The 15723-nt window shown below is 37.7% G+C and overlaps 1 protein-coding gene across 1 annotated transcript; it reads right to left on the bottom strand.

Annotated features, from left to right (window-relative positions):
- Positions 1 to 5448: 5448 nt before the first annotated feature.
- On the bottom strand, positions 5449 to 12253 carry htr3a (5-hydroxytryptamine (serotonin) receptor 3A). Its single transcript, XM_087846914.1, has 9 exons — positions 12153 to 12253; positions 11190 to 11353; positions 10881 to 10925; positions 10244 to 10353; positions 9982 to 10151; positions 9361 to 9521; positions 6844 to 7054; positions 6255 to 6491; positions 5449 to 6114 (listed from the first exon to the last, which is right to left on the bottom strand). Exons 1-9 carry the CDS (start codon positions 12220 to 12222, stop codon positions 5804 to 5806), a joined length of 1479 nt encoding a protein of 492 aa, XP_087703040.1. The 5' UTR covers positions 12223 to 12253; the 3' UTR covers positions 5449 to 5803.
- Positions 12254 to 15723: the final 3470 nt, after the last annotated feature.

Raw genomic sequence — 15723 nt, 5'->3', positions numbered from 1 at the left:
TTCCAGTCTTCTGATATCCAGTTTGAAATGTAGCCTCGGTTTTCTGACCTTCGCTGACAGGAGTGGCACCCTGTATGGTGTTCTGGTGCTGCAGCTCATCTGCATCAAGTTCCAGTGTGTTGTGAGTGTTCTGCATACCTTCGTTGTAATGAATCATTATTTGAGTTGCTGTGACCTTCCTATCAGCTCAAAGTAGTCTTCTCCTTTAACCTCCGCTATCAACAAGGCTTTTTGTTTTCTCTTTTTCTGACCGTTCATTGTAAACGTAAGAGATAATTGTGTGGGAAAATTCCAGTAGATCAGCAGTTCTGACCAGCCCATCTGGCATCAACAACCATGCCACACTGAGTCACCTTTCTCCCTAATTCTGATACTTGGCTGGAATTTCAGCAGCTCATCTTGATCATGTCTGTGTGCCTAAGTGTTTTGAGTTGATGCCATGTGATTGGCTGTAACATTTGAGTTACAGTTTTTCCTCAACTGGTTTGATGCAGCTGAAAAGTCTCTCTTAATGCAGTTCTCACAACAGTTCAGGCATTTTTCATAACGCAGAATCAGAATCAAGACACTGAAAGATTCAAAATACCCTTTTCACATTTATCAAAACATGAATAGTGAGTCAATCACTTCAACTCTGTGATGAAAGAATCAAACCCTTTCACCACTCTTTAAAGAATTAGTCATTGAAATGTTTAGTTGGTTTTTTTTCTTAAACCCTTAGTGACCATGAGAGATTTCTGCAAAAATGTGAAGGATTTTTTGACACTTTACAAAATTGCTGAAATTGAGAAAAGCTAAATAATACCCATTAAATTTTATGCATCAGAAAACGGACAAGTAAAATATATATAATCTGAGACCTGAACACCAACTACTGTGTGGGCCAGTAAAGTCACGCTACATACATTTAGCAACCACTTTATTAGATATGCTTGTTCCAATGCTTGTTACAGTAATCCAAATATCTAATCAGCCTTTAACATCAGCAGCAACTCAAAGTATTTAGGCATGTAGACATGATTAACTTAAATAACCACTCATTAGAAACAGGCTAGGCAGAAGAGCATCCCTGAAAGTACAACATGTCTGGCCTTGAAGGAGATCTGTACTTCAGATGGGTACAGAAGACCACACTGGGGGCTACACCCATCAGCTAATAACAGAAATACCTAAGGCTACATTGGTGAGTCACACAGTCTCACCAAAATACAGAAGACTGAAAAAACTGTACTCCAATGGCCTCCAGTCAACAGATTTCAGTCCAGTAGAGCATCCTCGGGGCTGCTTAAAAGGGAAATTTGGATGAGCAGCTGAGACTAAACTGAAAGTATGCATTTCTATTTGTTGCAAGTAAACCTCTGAATAGGCGTTACTGTATTTGCTCTTTCATACAAGCTTGAAGTCACTGGACTGGAAACATTAATGCAATGCTGGACAGTATCAGTAGAAAAAGAGTGTTTTCATATTACATAATTCCCTTAGGGATTATTAAAGTATTCTGATTCTGAAGTTCATCAAGACAGTAACAAATATCTTTAGTAGTGTAACAATAGCAGTATCACTGGTTTAGATCCCAATAAGTGATTCTATTGTGTAAAATTTTTAATCCTTCACATTTCATTTTTGGGTCTGAACACTATTTTTTAGGGCCAGTAAAAAAATAGTTGGTATTTTTTGATAAAAAGTAGAAAAACATATATTTGATGTCAAAGTCCTAAAACAGCAGTGAGTCAAGGCTTTTACTCAGTGGTCACAGTGTTTAAGTGAAGTGCTTGACTGCATATTCTAACACATGTGAAACAAGCTTTGATTGTTGAATTGTATCAAAACAATTGAGAAAACTTAAAAAAACAAATATGGTAAATATTATTCATCATTTTACTTACTTATGCTTACATTAAATAGTATTATGAACGTAATCATGTTCATAATTTGGTGAGGGAGCAGGATTTACATGTTTTTTTGTATGAATGCTTTAACAAGATGATTCATGTGGCCTGACATTTTTTTCCCAGTGCCATCATCAGGCTAAATTCTCCACATGCTACCCTTTCCAAACAAAACACAGCACTGAATAGGTGGATTGTACAACATTTGCTGAGAAAATGTATGTTTCCTGAGAAGAAAATCCTTTGACTTCCCTGATTTGAGGGTCTTTTCTGTACCATGATACTTAGAGCAAGCTTTGAAATTTCATCCTCAGTGCTGGTGAGGCTTAAATGTTGCATTCACATCACACAGGCAGGATAGGAAAAAACAAAAGACATCCCTCTAACTGTCCTTTCATTGCTACAGTCAGCAATTAAATGTACTAACAATGAGGTGTTCTGACATCAGTATAATCATCCTGCCTGAGTGTGCATTACTGTGCAGCGCATAATATATATGGAGTATATTTTGTAAATGCTTGCAGTGTTGTGTGTTTGTAGTTAATGTCATCGCCGCTTATAGCTGGGGTAATAAACATCCATTGTCAGTTCTGTGTGGTTCCCAGAATTTTATGCCCAATAAAACTAGAGAAGACAAGCCCGGCTGTGTGTGTCCAACAAATAAATACAGTGTCACATCAAAAGTGTCTCCAATATTTCCCAATAATCCTCCTATATTTGCTCATTTCCTCTCTCTGGCATACGAGATCAGATCTTGACTTCAGCGTATTGGAAACTAATGAGGCAGCTCTCCAGTTTCCCTGTTCATTTATGCAGAACACTCCAAAGTATTACATCCAAAACACATTGCAGATTAGTGTAGTTTTCCCCGTTTGATTTTTTTCTTCTTTTCTTGTTTTTTTTGGGAGAAAACAAAAACAGGAAATGAGGCCAAAAACTAACTGTGAGCAGATTTGTTGGACTTTGATGTGACTTTCATGTTATTTTGGGGCACGGGGAAGGAAAGGGCAGTGGTAAGTGAATGGTTTGTCAGGATGGTAGAAGGAACAGTGTAGGGGCTTTGTTTTACAGAATCAGGTTTGAGTGCTGATCTTTGACCCACATATGTAAAGAGTGGATTATTAGAGTGATGACTCCAAGGTTCCCTGTTTGGTGGTGAAGGGAGGATTAATGATGGTTTAATTCCAACTATTAATCGCTTACTCAACCAGACTGTTTTTAAATCAACCACATGAACCATGCCATTGAAATCTGAATCTGAAATCTTGTCAGCAAAGACGTAAACAGTTCAGACTTAACCCCAGTCATCGGTCAATGATTTAAGAGGAAGCTAAGTTGATATATGTTAGAGCTTTTCCTGGCACTCCTACCACAAATGAGTGTGAGAATCCCCTGTTTCCCATTTCAATTAGATATGATGTTATCATTGCAGTACATTTTACATAGCACATACCTTAAGTTGCACAGTTTATTGCTCAGAGATAAAATAGAAGCTTAAGCAAGTCTTAGGACTTAAGAGATCCCTTATTCCTTTAAATTTTGCTTCCAAAGAGACACACTTCCTTTTCATTTTTAAAGTGCTCATGAGCAATAGTTCTTCAGACTTTCTGATTGTTTTTTCAGTCACTTTCAGTCCAGTCCTTGTACCTGACCAGAGCAATGCTTTGCTTGTTTTTTAAGCCACTTAACACTTACCTAAAAAGAAACAGTTCCTAAAACTGCCAGTGCAGAAAAAGCATACCCGGAGAGAAAAACACACAACAGAACACTGCCAGTCATAGATTGGCCTCCCCAGTAACTAGATGTCAACATTACTGAAGCAGTGTGGGATCATCTTGACAGAGAACATAACAAAAGACAGCCAACACCCGAAGCAGAGTTTTAAATGTCCTTCGAGAAGCCCAGGGAACTATTCCTGAGGACTACTTAAGGCATGTACTGAAGAATAAAAGTAGTCATTACCAATATTAACATTCAAGGTTATTGGAATTGTACAAACTCTTTTTGTGTACTTTATTTCCATGTATGTTTGTATGTTGCTGTACCTATTTCCCATTTTCCTGAGAGAAAAACAAAACTAAGGACGAGCTATACTTTAAAATGATTATTCTTCTTTTAGCATGCAATTGTGATGGGGCTAGGGAGGAGACCTTATATAGTGTCATTCATCTCATTTGCATTGTGTTTTTGCACAAAGAGCTACAAGTTGAACGGACTGATAGGTCGTGTAAACTGATTTAATTAACCTTTAACGTGACATTGTCCAAATTGTGGAACATGAAAGTGGAGGAAAAAATCCACAAAATGCATTTAGTCTAACTTACACAATCATTTAATCATACTAGAGAAAAAGATGGCAGTGAATATCACAAATGTATTCCCCCTCTGCTATTACTCTAAAAATTCTCTGGGTGCACTAAAACTGATAAGAAGCATCTATGCGGGCCACTGATAATATGCACATCAGACCTTCAGTGACTCACTGCTATTGAGAGAAACTGATGTTATTGTACATGGTGCCATCCTCTGGCAGCTGTGGTGGACTGCAGACAGAAAAAAGCTAAAAAGTCTATTTTGTTATAAACTGTACGTCACATGTGACACTTACTGTACTGTGTGTGAGTGTGTTTGTCTAATATCTGTGGGTTCATTTGCAAGGCACGTTACAGCTTCAGTTGCTTGATTATGATTCTTTTTGTGATCAATTCTATGAAAAGGTGTGTTTTTCTCTGTTACGGTTTTTTAAAACTCTGACCTTCAGCGTTATATTTTTAGTAGAGTGGAACAATACAGCTTCCGAAATCTAAACTATGGAAGTCATTTTTCATTTCATAGTGTCCAGGTGTACATATCTTTAAAAAAAACTTCATTTTACACACCATTACATAAATGGAAGCTCTTATAAATGTAGTTTTTATCATTTGCTTTGTTTGATTTTATGTTTTACATGACTATTTATTTTTAATGAAATACTGTGGCACACATGGACTTCTATAAAAAGCAACGACTGCTTTTTTTTTTTTTTTTACTTCTTTTATTTGATGACTAACCAGTGGTATTTTTAACTGGTTGTAAATGAACATTATGCATTTTACATTTTTTTTTTAACAGTCTACATTTTTTCAGTGTATAATTATACAGACACTGTATATAATTATATATCATCTCTTGATGGCACAAAAACACCAGAAAGTGTGTAATAAAAAGAATTCAATAGATTTCACATATTTCTCATGCTTTGAAGCATGAAAATAATCAACAGTCTTCTGTCCAAAAAAGAAACTAAATAAACAAACAACATCACTCGTATGCAAAGCAGTTAATAAAATGCAATTCTTGCCTCACTGATATAAATGAATGTACTGATAACACACATGCTGGATATTTGGACTTGCATTTACATAGCACTTTTCTTCTATGCATGTTAAGCACTTTAATTTCTCACATATATCTTCTGCTCCCAGAGCCTACCACTCACCACTTAACCCAACAACGTCTGTAGACTATTTGAGTTCAAATTTGACACAGCAACATCTGCGATAACAACCTTAATGTCACCACTTTGACCAATTTTACTTTTTTCATGTGTATCTCCTGGTTTGTCACAGCACTTTTGCTATATTCGTCTGGGTTTTATACGATATTTACCTGCATTTTATGCTGTATTTTCATGTTTGTCTTGCAGATCTCAGTCACGTGCTTCTGTTCTTGCTTCTCATTTTTTGTAATCCCTCATAATGATGGATAATAGTTGCATTTTCATGTGTGTGGGACTATTTGTATTGTTTCATATCCAGTTGCTATGTGAGTGCCTTAATGTATCCTATGAGCTACATGTGGCACAGACCGACTAACTCTGGCATTCTCGATTTCCTGCTTTCGAGCTTGTGCCCACAGCAGCACAGTGCTATAACTTAGGCGGCCTGCCAAACAGACCACAGTGTGCCCAGGGTGATGCTGTAGGCCACCACGGCCACCAAGTAGACTCTGAAGAGCAGCACGTCGAGCACATAGCCAACCTGGAGCCACTCCTTGGCAATTTCACGGCACTTGTCCCTCTTCTCTAGGAAGTGACGTATCGTTGTCACCTCTTGCAGAATGTTGTCCATGAGAGGTGGGACGTTGTCCTTAGCTGGAGTCAGGTGCAGTCCAAGCAGTCCGCCTTCTCTCTCATGCTGGCTGAGCTTTCGGCCGATTTCGCAGGTGTGGTGGAGTGAGCACGGGGCTGTAGGGTTTGATTGGAGTTGCAGGATTATTTACAGCGTAAAGCTTAAAAGCATTTAGGGATTTTTCCTTATTTTCTGCATTATTTAAGTGCGATTATGAATTATATTAGCCACTTTACTTGTTTTCTTCAGTACCTACCAGTTCCATAGTTGTTTTCCTTGTAGTTCTCCATGTCAGTGGACTGAGAGGAAAGTCTGGAACATAGCCGGTGCTTTTTGTGGATGCAGAAAAGGACTGGAGCTCTTTCCAACACCAGATACTTCAGCCACTGGGGCACAGGGGGCTGCAGGTCTTGTTTGTGGACCAGACGTACAATCAGTACAGTTTCTGTTAGGCTGATTACTAGGAGGGCCATGCAAACCACAAAGTACACACCTGTAGGACAGATAAGATTAAAAAAATAAATAAATTGTAGTATATAAATGATAAAGGGTAGTATGGTAAATGGTGAAAGGATGTGGCCTGACACCCAATCCATCCTGGGATAGTTTTCAGCTCAGGTGATGTTTTGCCCTCAGCCATCTGTCACTGCATGCTTTACTACAAACCAATAGCTGTTCATGGTGTTGATCTCCCCTGACATATTTTTCTCTGTTTTGTTTACCCATACATTTAAAGAAAAGTAAGACTGCCTTCAGGCAAAAATATTTTAAACTCATCTCTACATAGTCACAGAAAATGCTCATTTGAATACAAACTGCCAGTGAGCGTAATTGATTCTAGTCACCAATTAGCGGGGTTCCTATGGCAGTGGCAGGCAGAGTGTCAGACACAATGATGAGGAAGACAGAGTAGCCCAGCAGCAAAGTGATCTTGAATGAAACTCTCTCTCCACTGTCTGGTGGCAGATAGAAACCCACAATGTCCATCACCATTAAGAAGATGCTGGGCAGCAGCAGGTTCACGGTGTAGAATAATGGTCGCCGTCGGATCACCACCTGGGAGATTTAGTTTAGAGTCAAGTTAAAATGTGTGCTATCAAATGAGGGAGGACATGTTTAGCATTTCTTTTCATAGAAACTGGGAATCTGGGGAACAGATGGGGACATGTTTCTTGTTTCTTGTTGGTATAAGCAGTTTATCAACAGTGTTATTACCTGGGAATAGATTTTGAGCAATTGTACCACAGGCAATGAGGAAAAATACACACAAGGTAAAATGATTTTTAAAAACGACCTTTCAGCTTTCACTGTAAATCATAGTAAGAACATTAACTAGTGACCTATAAACAGGGGTGCACATAAGTGGTCCACAGGTGCGCATTCGCTGTCAAAATAAAAGACGCGCACCAGCGTTTTGCGAAGCCAGCTCAGCTCCTGCAAACACTTTTCCGGGAATACGCGCTTCTTTGCGGTTCAGACTCCTTCTGACATTTCTTTGGAGGTGGAGGAACACCAAAGTAATTGCTTAAAGGAGCTTGCATCTTCGACATCTTTAAGAGTTCTAAACAAATGTCTGTCCTCCTCCAGAAAATCTTATCTCAAACGCGCGTTGCAACTTCTTATCTGGTGCGCGTCTTTTATTTTGACAGCGAATGCGCACCTGTGGACCACTTATGTGCACCCCTGACTATAAAGCATGATGATTAATACATAGTCAGGTCCAAAGTTATTTGGAAGTATTTGAACAATTGTAACTTTACCTGTCAGGACCACTGCAGTGGATTTGAAATAAAACACTGATAATTTTATTAAAGTGAAGACTTTTTAAATTTAAGAGGTTTAGCAAAAGTGTTGCATTAGTTGTTTAGGAATTATACCAATTTTTATCCATAGTCCCCTATTTTCACAGGTTCAAAGAGAATTGGCTTGACAACATTTCACGATCAGGTGATGCCTGTCTTTTTTCAATTCCAAGTACTGAACTTGCATTTGGTGCCTGTTCAAGAAACATCCAAGAGATGTCTGTGCAAGTAAACAAGACCATCATCTGGTTGAAAAATGAAAATAAACCTATCAGAGAGATAGCAAAAGCCTTTTTAGTGGCTTTTGCGACAGTTTGATGTGTGCTTAAAAAGAATGAATTCACTGTAGTTCATCAACACCAAAAGGTCTGAAAGACCACAAAAGATAACTAAAGTAGATGATCACAGAATTATTTCCATGGTTAAGAAAAACACAACACCTTGCTAAGCCAAGAGCACTCTCAAGAAGGTATGTGTATCATGATCAAAGTCTCCAATTGAGAGATGGTTTCATCATCGTAAATGCAGTTTACGACAACGTGCAAACCACTTGTTCCACTCAAAAACAAGAAGGCCAGATTAGACTTTTCTAAAGATCTAAAGCAGCCTGCACAGCTCTAGAAAAAAAAATCCAAATCATGGAACCAGGATTCACTTGTAACAGACTGACTGGAAAAGAAACGAGAGGGAAAGGAATGGCCCACATCATCTGTCAAACATGGCTTTCAATAGAGACAGGTCACTGGTGTTTAGTAATGACTCAACTGCTGATAAAAGTATCAGGATGAATTCTGAAGTGCAAAGAGTTATACTTGGGGGCGATCGTGGCTCAAGAGTTAGGAGTTCGCCTTGTAATCGGAAGATTGCTAGTTCGAGCCCCGGCTTGGACAGTCTCGGTCGTTGTGTCCTTGGGCAAGACACTTCACCCGTTGCCTAGTGGTGGTCAGAGGGCCTGGTGGCGCCAGTGTCCGGCAGCCTCGCCTCTGTCAGTGCGCCCCAGGGTGGCTGTGGCTGCAATGTAGCTTGCCATCACCAGTGTGTGGATGGGTGGATGACTGTCCTTAGGGACTAGTAAAGCGCTATACAAATACAGGCCATTTACCATACTTTCCTAGATTCCACCAAATCCTGCCAGCCTGACAGCGTTTCACAGAGCAAATGGTTAGTGATGCAAAACAACCTGCAAAAGCACCTCACAAGTTTTTCAAAGCAGAAAAACGGGATAGTCCTTAATTGCTGGAGGAAAAAGATGATGGCCATGGACTTCAGGCAGTCAGTGAGTGCAAAGAATTTAATCATAAAAACAATTCTTTTGTTTAACATCGGGGTTGTCCGGTTACTTTTGAACTTCCAAAAATAAGGGACTTTGTATAAAATGCTTGAATTTCTAAAGAGTTAATTCAGTACTTCTAATAAACCCCTTAAATTGAAGCTGAAATTCTTATGTCTATTTTTTATTTTTGATCAGTCTATTTTTTTCACTGTTTCTCTATCTTGACATATTACATTGGTTTTGAGTTTTTGTATGCTCTACACAACTTAGTAAATCTTTACACTCACATGAAATTTCATTTCAGCGTAATACTCTTCTTTGTCCACACTGAAGTTCTTATATTTGGATAGTACATGAAGTAACTCCCACTCTCCTTGGTTCATGAAGACACTCTTGTCTTTACTGAGTTCCTCGGGCTCTCGCATCAGGGTGATGTTGATGTCATCAACTACAAATCGAACACAATATTGGGAGCAGCGTGAAACAGCCATGGCAACACGTCAGCCTTCACCTACCTCTGTGCTCTCTCACAGCGGGAGAGAGTTGATGGATTCATCAAACAGAGCAGTTGTTCTAGCCAAGACTTACAAGAAGTGGTGCTGCTTCAAAGACATTGATTGGATTTAGCTTTTTTTTCTGTTTAGTTCAATTTGCATGCAGGTAATTGATAAATATGAACTATTCATTGCATTTTTTTTAAAGCATTCACAAATACTTCTAATCTAAAATGTACGTTTGGCTTGTTAGAGGCTTATTAGCATTCTTATACATGAGAATACTTTTAGGAATAAAAATAATAAAATGTTCATTTAAATGTTATATAATAAAAATGTTTTTAGAAAAACAAAATTGCGAGAATGACTGTTATTTAATGATAAATTCATTAATAGCTCAGTGAAATATCTTACTGGTATGGAGCCAGCTTTGGAAGGTCAGGCTGCAATTCTGTACATCAAATGGGAAGTTATAGATATTGAGAGTGCAAGCTGTGACAACCTGGATGGGCTTGTAGTTGTGCACAACTCCATCATCTGTGACATAAACGTAAGGAATGTCTGGAGACTTCCCCACGTCTACACTGCAGGTCACAGACAGAAATAACAGTTTTAATCATTGTAACAGAAATGCAAGAGGGTCTGTCTGTTAGAACTAGTAATAGCATAATCTTACAACTCATTGATGAGGATGTCAGGAACCCAAACATTAGCCGTGGGTATGGAAATTTTTTTGACTCCATCAAAGTCCTGTGAATCCCACACCAGGAACTCATCTTTCCATGACTGAAATATTCAGGAGTGCAGAAAGAACCAAACAGAATGTAAAGATTTTTTTAAATTGCATTATGTCAGAAAATATGGACTGAGTGTGGTGTCATTATTAAGTGAACACAAAGGAATACAAAGAAAAGCAAATACAGATGTAAGTTAAAGCAAACATATTTCATGTAGCACTTTATAAGTTGACTAATGTCTAAATTTTAGAGATAATACTTTGTCTTTTAATGGCATATTTATTGATTTAGTAATTTGTCCAAACAAAGACAAGCAAACATTTGGTTTGTTTGTCTGTGTTTATGGCACTTACACAGCCCCATGAGAAAATGTAATGGTTTCAAAGAGGGAAAAAAAATCAATCACAACTGAAAGTCTATTTGTTTTAAATGGCATGAATGTGAATACTAAAACTTATTGTTGAGTAACCACATATTTGCCATGTCAAATAGATAAAATATGTGATAAATTAATAATACCACAATTACAGATAAAGTAAGCAAACAATATACATCAAGATTTTTTATTTTTCTTACCTGTCTGTACCAGACGTATGTTGTTAACACCTGATTCTTCTCATCCTTTAACACAAAACAAAACAGAGAAATCAGGGGGGAAACAAAAAATGGTATATGGTCCACGTTACATTGGTGCTTCCATGTTTTTTTTTAAAAAAATCCTAACATGTGAAAGCAATAATTTAGATTCAGTTTTACAAAATGACTATGTATTTGTGCATGCTCATGTATGCATAATTATGACACATTGTGTACTTAATGATGATTTCTTTAAAAAAAATATAACGCACAGAAAATAGTAATTGCTTTGTAGACAGCACAACTCACCACATTAAGGATAGAGTATACCATGAGGTCAATTTCCACATTAGTAGGGGTGTTCCAGTCTTTCACTGGTCTCACTCCTTTCTTATAACCGACACTCAAAAATTCTGCCAGTCGCACTAAGGTGGCATTGGCAAATCTTCCAGTGCTGCTGCCCAGTTTCTTTGCTGAAAAAAGTTACAGTGAAAATTTGAAAAACCCATAAAAAATCTAATAGACACACTAATATAATATATATATAATAATATATGCACATATAAATATATGCCGTTAAAGAAATAGTTAAAATCACAAATAACAAACAAACGTGTAATAAGATCGGTTGCATATGTGGTCAACTTCAATAAAAATAAAAATGGAATTCGTCAAAAATAATTAGAAGGAAATCATTATGAATATTAAATGCACTGAATATTTTTAAACTAAATGTATTTCATAAGGAATATGCATTTCTTGTTTCAGATGACAGATAACAGCTACATGTCACGTATATTTAATCAAAAAGCTACATTTCCAAGCATTCAGAGCATAAATGTTTTGAAGTTCCATACCGTATGTCACCACAAATATAACAGTACTTTAAGTGTTCATTGCTTTTTTTATTTCTCAACATATATCCTTTATCTTTTATATGTACAATTAATGCCAGCTGTTTCAGCGATATTTCTTTCTTTGTTTGAGACACTTTAATTTTATTTAATTTAAATGATAGATATATATAATTATTAGTTACTAAGATTCATTATTAAGATTCTTTTTGCAAAAACACTTAATTTGTTACCAGACAGATGTGACTAAAATAAAACAGCTAAGATTGGACTAGAAAGTCAAATGAAGACTAGCAAAAATATTACACAGGAAAGCTAATACCATTTTAAACTATCATTAATATTTTCCCTGATATTTGGTGAACCCAAGGCCCAAAACTGGCTTAAGTTAACAATAAAATTAAATACTTTGGTGTACCTGTGCATTCTTTTGAGGCTTCATTAATCAGAAGGAAGCAGAGTGCTGTCCAGGCTGATGAGAATCTCATGCTGCTAGTTCACCTGTGTTTTCTCTTGTTGCTGCTGAAGTCTGCCTGTCGCTCTGATGAAAGGCCTCAGGATGCCTGGCACCTATATCCTCCACATCCATCCACTATATGCATGGCTTCGCTCACATCCACTATCAAAACCTTGTTAGTGTCACTCCACTCATGAGGGTGTATCTGTCTGCTCTGACACCACTCCTTGTTCAATAAAGCAGCAGCTCGCTCAGATAAATGGAGCCAGAGTTCTGCGACTGGATCATATGTCATGTCTGAGAAGTTATTTAATTCAATAATGTGATCCCAGGCCAGTATGTTACAATGTTTACCAATTAAGAAACCATTAGGCAAGATTGTCATCTCATTTTAGTCTCAAAGTGTCAGCAAATAATGCCTTAAAAACAATTAAAAAGGAGCGTGGCGGTGTGAATTTTTATTAGCCAGTTTTCAGCTGTCCTCAGTTTTACATCAGGGTACATTTTGTTTGGTAAATATGCCCATTAACTTTTAAGGAAAGGGCATAATATTTTGTTTATGAAATTCACACCTCAGAGCATACTATACTGCAAATGTTCGTGGCCAGGATTGCTCTATCTACAGTACTTACTATGAGTAAACTGATTATGTGCCGCATACAGCCCAGTTATCTTTACAACACTGAAATAATCTTTGCTGGATCTGCCTTCAAAATGCTCCATCATCCCTATTACTACTGAGTCTACTGTCATTACACTTGCTGTACAATTTCCAGACAACAGTGAAGTCCACAAATGCACGTAAGCTTCACATGTTCGGTGCTTTTGGATTTAAACAACAGTAGTATGTCGCAATTTATCAGGATCTAGAAATACTATTTACTTTCAATACATACAAGGAATAGTGGTATGCCTTATTAAAAAATTTAAATGATTAATGAATCATTTGCAACTGTTAGCCTTTGCAAAGTAGCAAGGTGAACTGGGCTCTTTGGCAGGCCAGTTCTATTCAGTTCAATTCAATTTTATTTATATAGCGCCAAATCACAACAACAGTTGCCTCAAGGTGCTTTATATTGTAAGGTAGACCCCACAATAATACATACAGAGAAAAACCCAACAATCATGTGACCCCCTATGACCAAGCACTTTGGCAACAGTGGGGAGGAAAAACTCCCTTTTAACAGGAAGATACCTCCGGCAGAACCAGGCTCAGGGAGGGGCGGGGCCATCTGCTGCAACCAGTTGGGGTGAGAGAAGGAAGACAGGATAAAGACATGCTGTGGAAGAGAGACAGAGATTAATAACAAGTGTGCAGCCTAAACCTATTGCAGCATAACTAAAGGAGATTTCAGGGTCACCTGATCCAGCCCTAACTATATGCTTTAGCAAAAAGGAAAGTTTTAAGCCTAATCCTAAAATCTTAAAATTCTGGCCTCTGTGCCACATGTTTAGCCCCTGATCTTAACTGCACCTTGAAAGAGGACGATATTGTAGTTCACTTTCACACTGACCATATCTAAAATACTGAAAGTTTTGGTTTTTGACTCATATAATGTAAGTCGTTTTCAAATTCAGATTGCAATTCAAACAAAAAAACCAAGGTTTGATTTGGATTGAACCTTTAGCTCTAAGCCATGGAGGGTTGTAACAACTCTTTAGTTTCATTCATGTGAAATTTCCTAAAGAAAGGTTTTGTGGCCTACTTTTTCACTCGCCTGCTCTCCGGGTTTCAGAAATAATGAATATGAGCAGCAAAGCCTTTGAGGGCTTGTAGCTGTCTCTCTAAATGGATGCATACTAAGTCTGTAATCATGTGTATTTCAAAAAGGCAGGATCCATCGTTCCTTTGCCTCACAAAAGCTTTTGTTGCTTCTTCTGTCATGTTTTATCTTTGCAAAATAATCACATTCTTTTTGTGGTTATTATTTTTATTTAAAAAAAAAAAAACAGGCACAAACATCTACAGATTACATTTATATCCAAAACAAAGCGAATGCAGACATCTTAAACAGCCACTGGAAGCCTCATAGAGACACTAACAAAGCAATGATGAAAGATTTATTTTCAGATGTGTTGCATAACATCGTGTAACCAGATATACTGGAAAAAAGAGGTTGCTGATACCGTCGAAACTACATTAATATTGATCGTTACACTGGCAAGTTTTCTGTGCACATTTGATATTCTTATTAGGACTATTAGGAAACCACCAGGGAGTAGAGACACAGCAGCTGAGCTCTGAAAGGTTTTCACTGATCCATGTTGTGGCAGTAGGATGGAGATTAAAGTATGAATACAATATCATAGCATCACACTGGAAGTGAGAATTTTCTCCTGAGAGCTACTTTATTGTACAGTATCTCTGAGTAAATCTTCACTGCCGGGAAACATAATAAGAGAGCCGATACAATAATGTCTTTGTCAGAATGATGATACAGTGCTACGATGGCTAGAGCGGTGGCGGTTACGCGAGCAGCATATTTAAAGAGTAGCTATTGCTCCAGAAGACTTCAAGTGTACTTTTTGCAGTTTTGCCAAATATTTGTACTGGTTATTTAAAAGGCATTACTCAATCTGTCAGTAATAAACATCGTTTTTTTTAATAATTTATATAATCTGAATAAACTGTTGTTTTGACCACATCCTGTTCTTAGACCCCAAAGGTCCAAAACTGTGATTAAAACTAAAAACAGTCAAAAAACAGCCACGTTGCAACATATAATCATCATTTTAAAGCTCTGTGTCAACAACAGCGATATACAAATAAAGTGTATTGTAACCAGTGTTTCTTAGGTTAAATATATATACAGTGTTGGGAAGGTTACTTTTAAAATGTATTCCATTACAGATTACAAAATACATGCCCCAAAATGTATTCTGTAACGTATTCCGTTACGTTACTCGATGAGAGTAACGTATTCTGAATACTTTGGATTACTTAATATATTATCATGCTGTTTACAACTACATGAATGTACTATTGCTGTGATTTATTACTGTTATGAAGGTGAAGGTCCGCGGCTCCGAACCGTAGTAAAGGGACCTCTGGCTAATACGGTGGCTTCATGCTCGTAGCCGAAAACTAGCTTTACTTTGTTGTCTGGGTCAACTTTGCTTGTGAGAAACAGAGAGAGGCGTTGAAAGGCTGCTCCAACGGAACTTATTATTTCGGAGGAAAACACGAACACAGCGTACAGTCGAGTCTTAGAGCTATACCTGCAGCATTCTGCCTATTAGCTTAGCACGACAACAACAAAAAGGCCTCTCTAACCCAGGAAACTCGCAGCGAGAGAGCGTCACCCTGTAACCATGGCAACCGTAACGCTGCCACCTGGAACAACAGAACGTAGCTGTCAAACAAAACCCAAACAGTCCTGATCCGCCACAATATGAAACAGGAAAGTACCGCCGTGTAATCCATTTATTTCAACAAAGTAACTGTATTCTAAATACCACCTTTTTAAACGGTAACTGTAACGGAATACAGTTACTCATATTTTGTATTTTAAATACGTAACGGCGGTACATG

This window comes from Neolamprologus brichardi, chromosome 10, assembly GCF_056152115.1.
Source record: "Neolamprologus brichardi isolate AB-2024 chromosome 10, ASM5615211v1, whole genome shotgun sequence".
In the NCBI taxonomy this organism is placed as follows: Eukaryota; Metazoa; Chordata; class Actinopteri; order Cichliformes; family Cichlidae; genus Neolamprologus; species Neolamprologus brichardi.
The sequence above is the reverse complement of the archived record's forward strand: the minus strand, read 5'-3'. Positions and strand labels throughout refer to the sequence as shown.

Excerpts from the sequence above, each read along its gene's own strand:
- htr3a (XM_087846914.1), bottom strand. The coding sequence starts at position 12,222 with ATGAGATTCTCATCAGCCTGGACAGCACTCTGCTTCCTTCTGATTAAT. Across the intron at positions 10,926-11,189 it reads TATACTCTATCCTTAATGTG|GATGAGAAGAATCAGGTGTT; the intron begins GTGAGTTGTGCT and ends TTTGTGTTAAAG. Across the intron at positions 9,522-9,981 it reads CCAAAGCTGGCTCCATACCA|TTGATGACATCAACATCACC; the intron begins GTAAGATATTTC and ends TTCGATTTGTAG.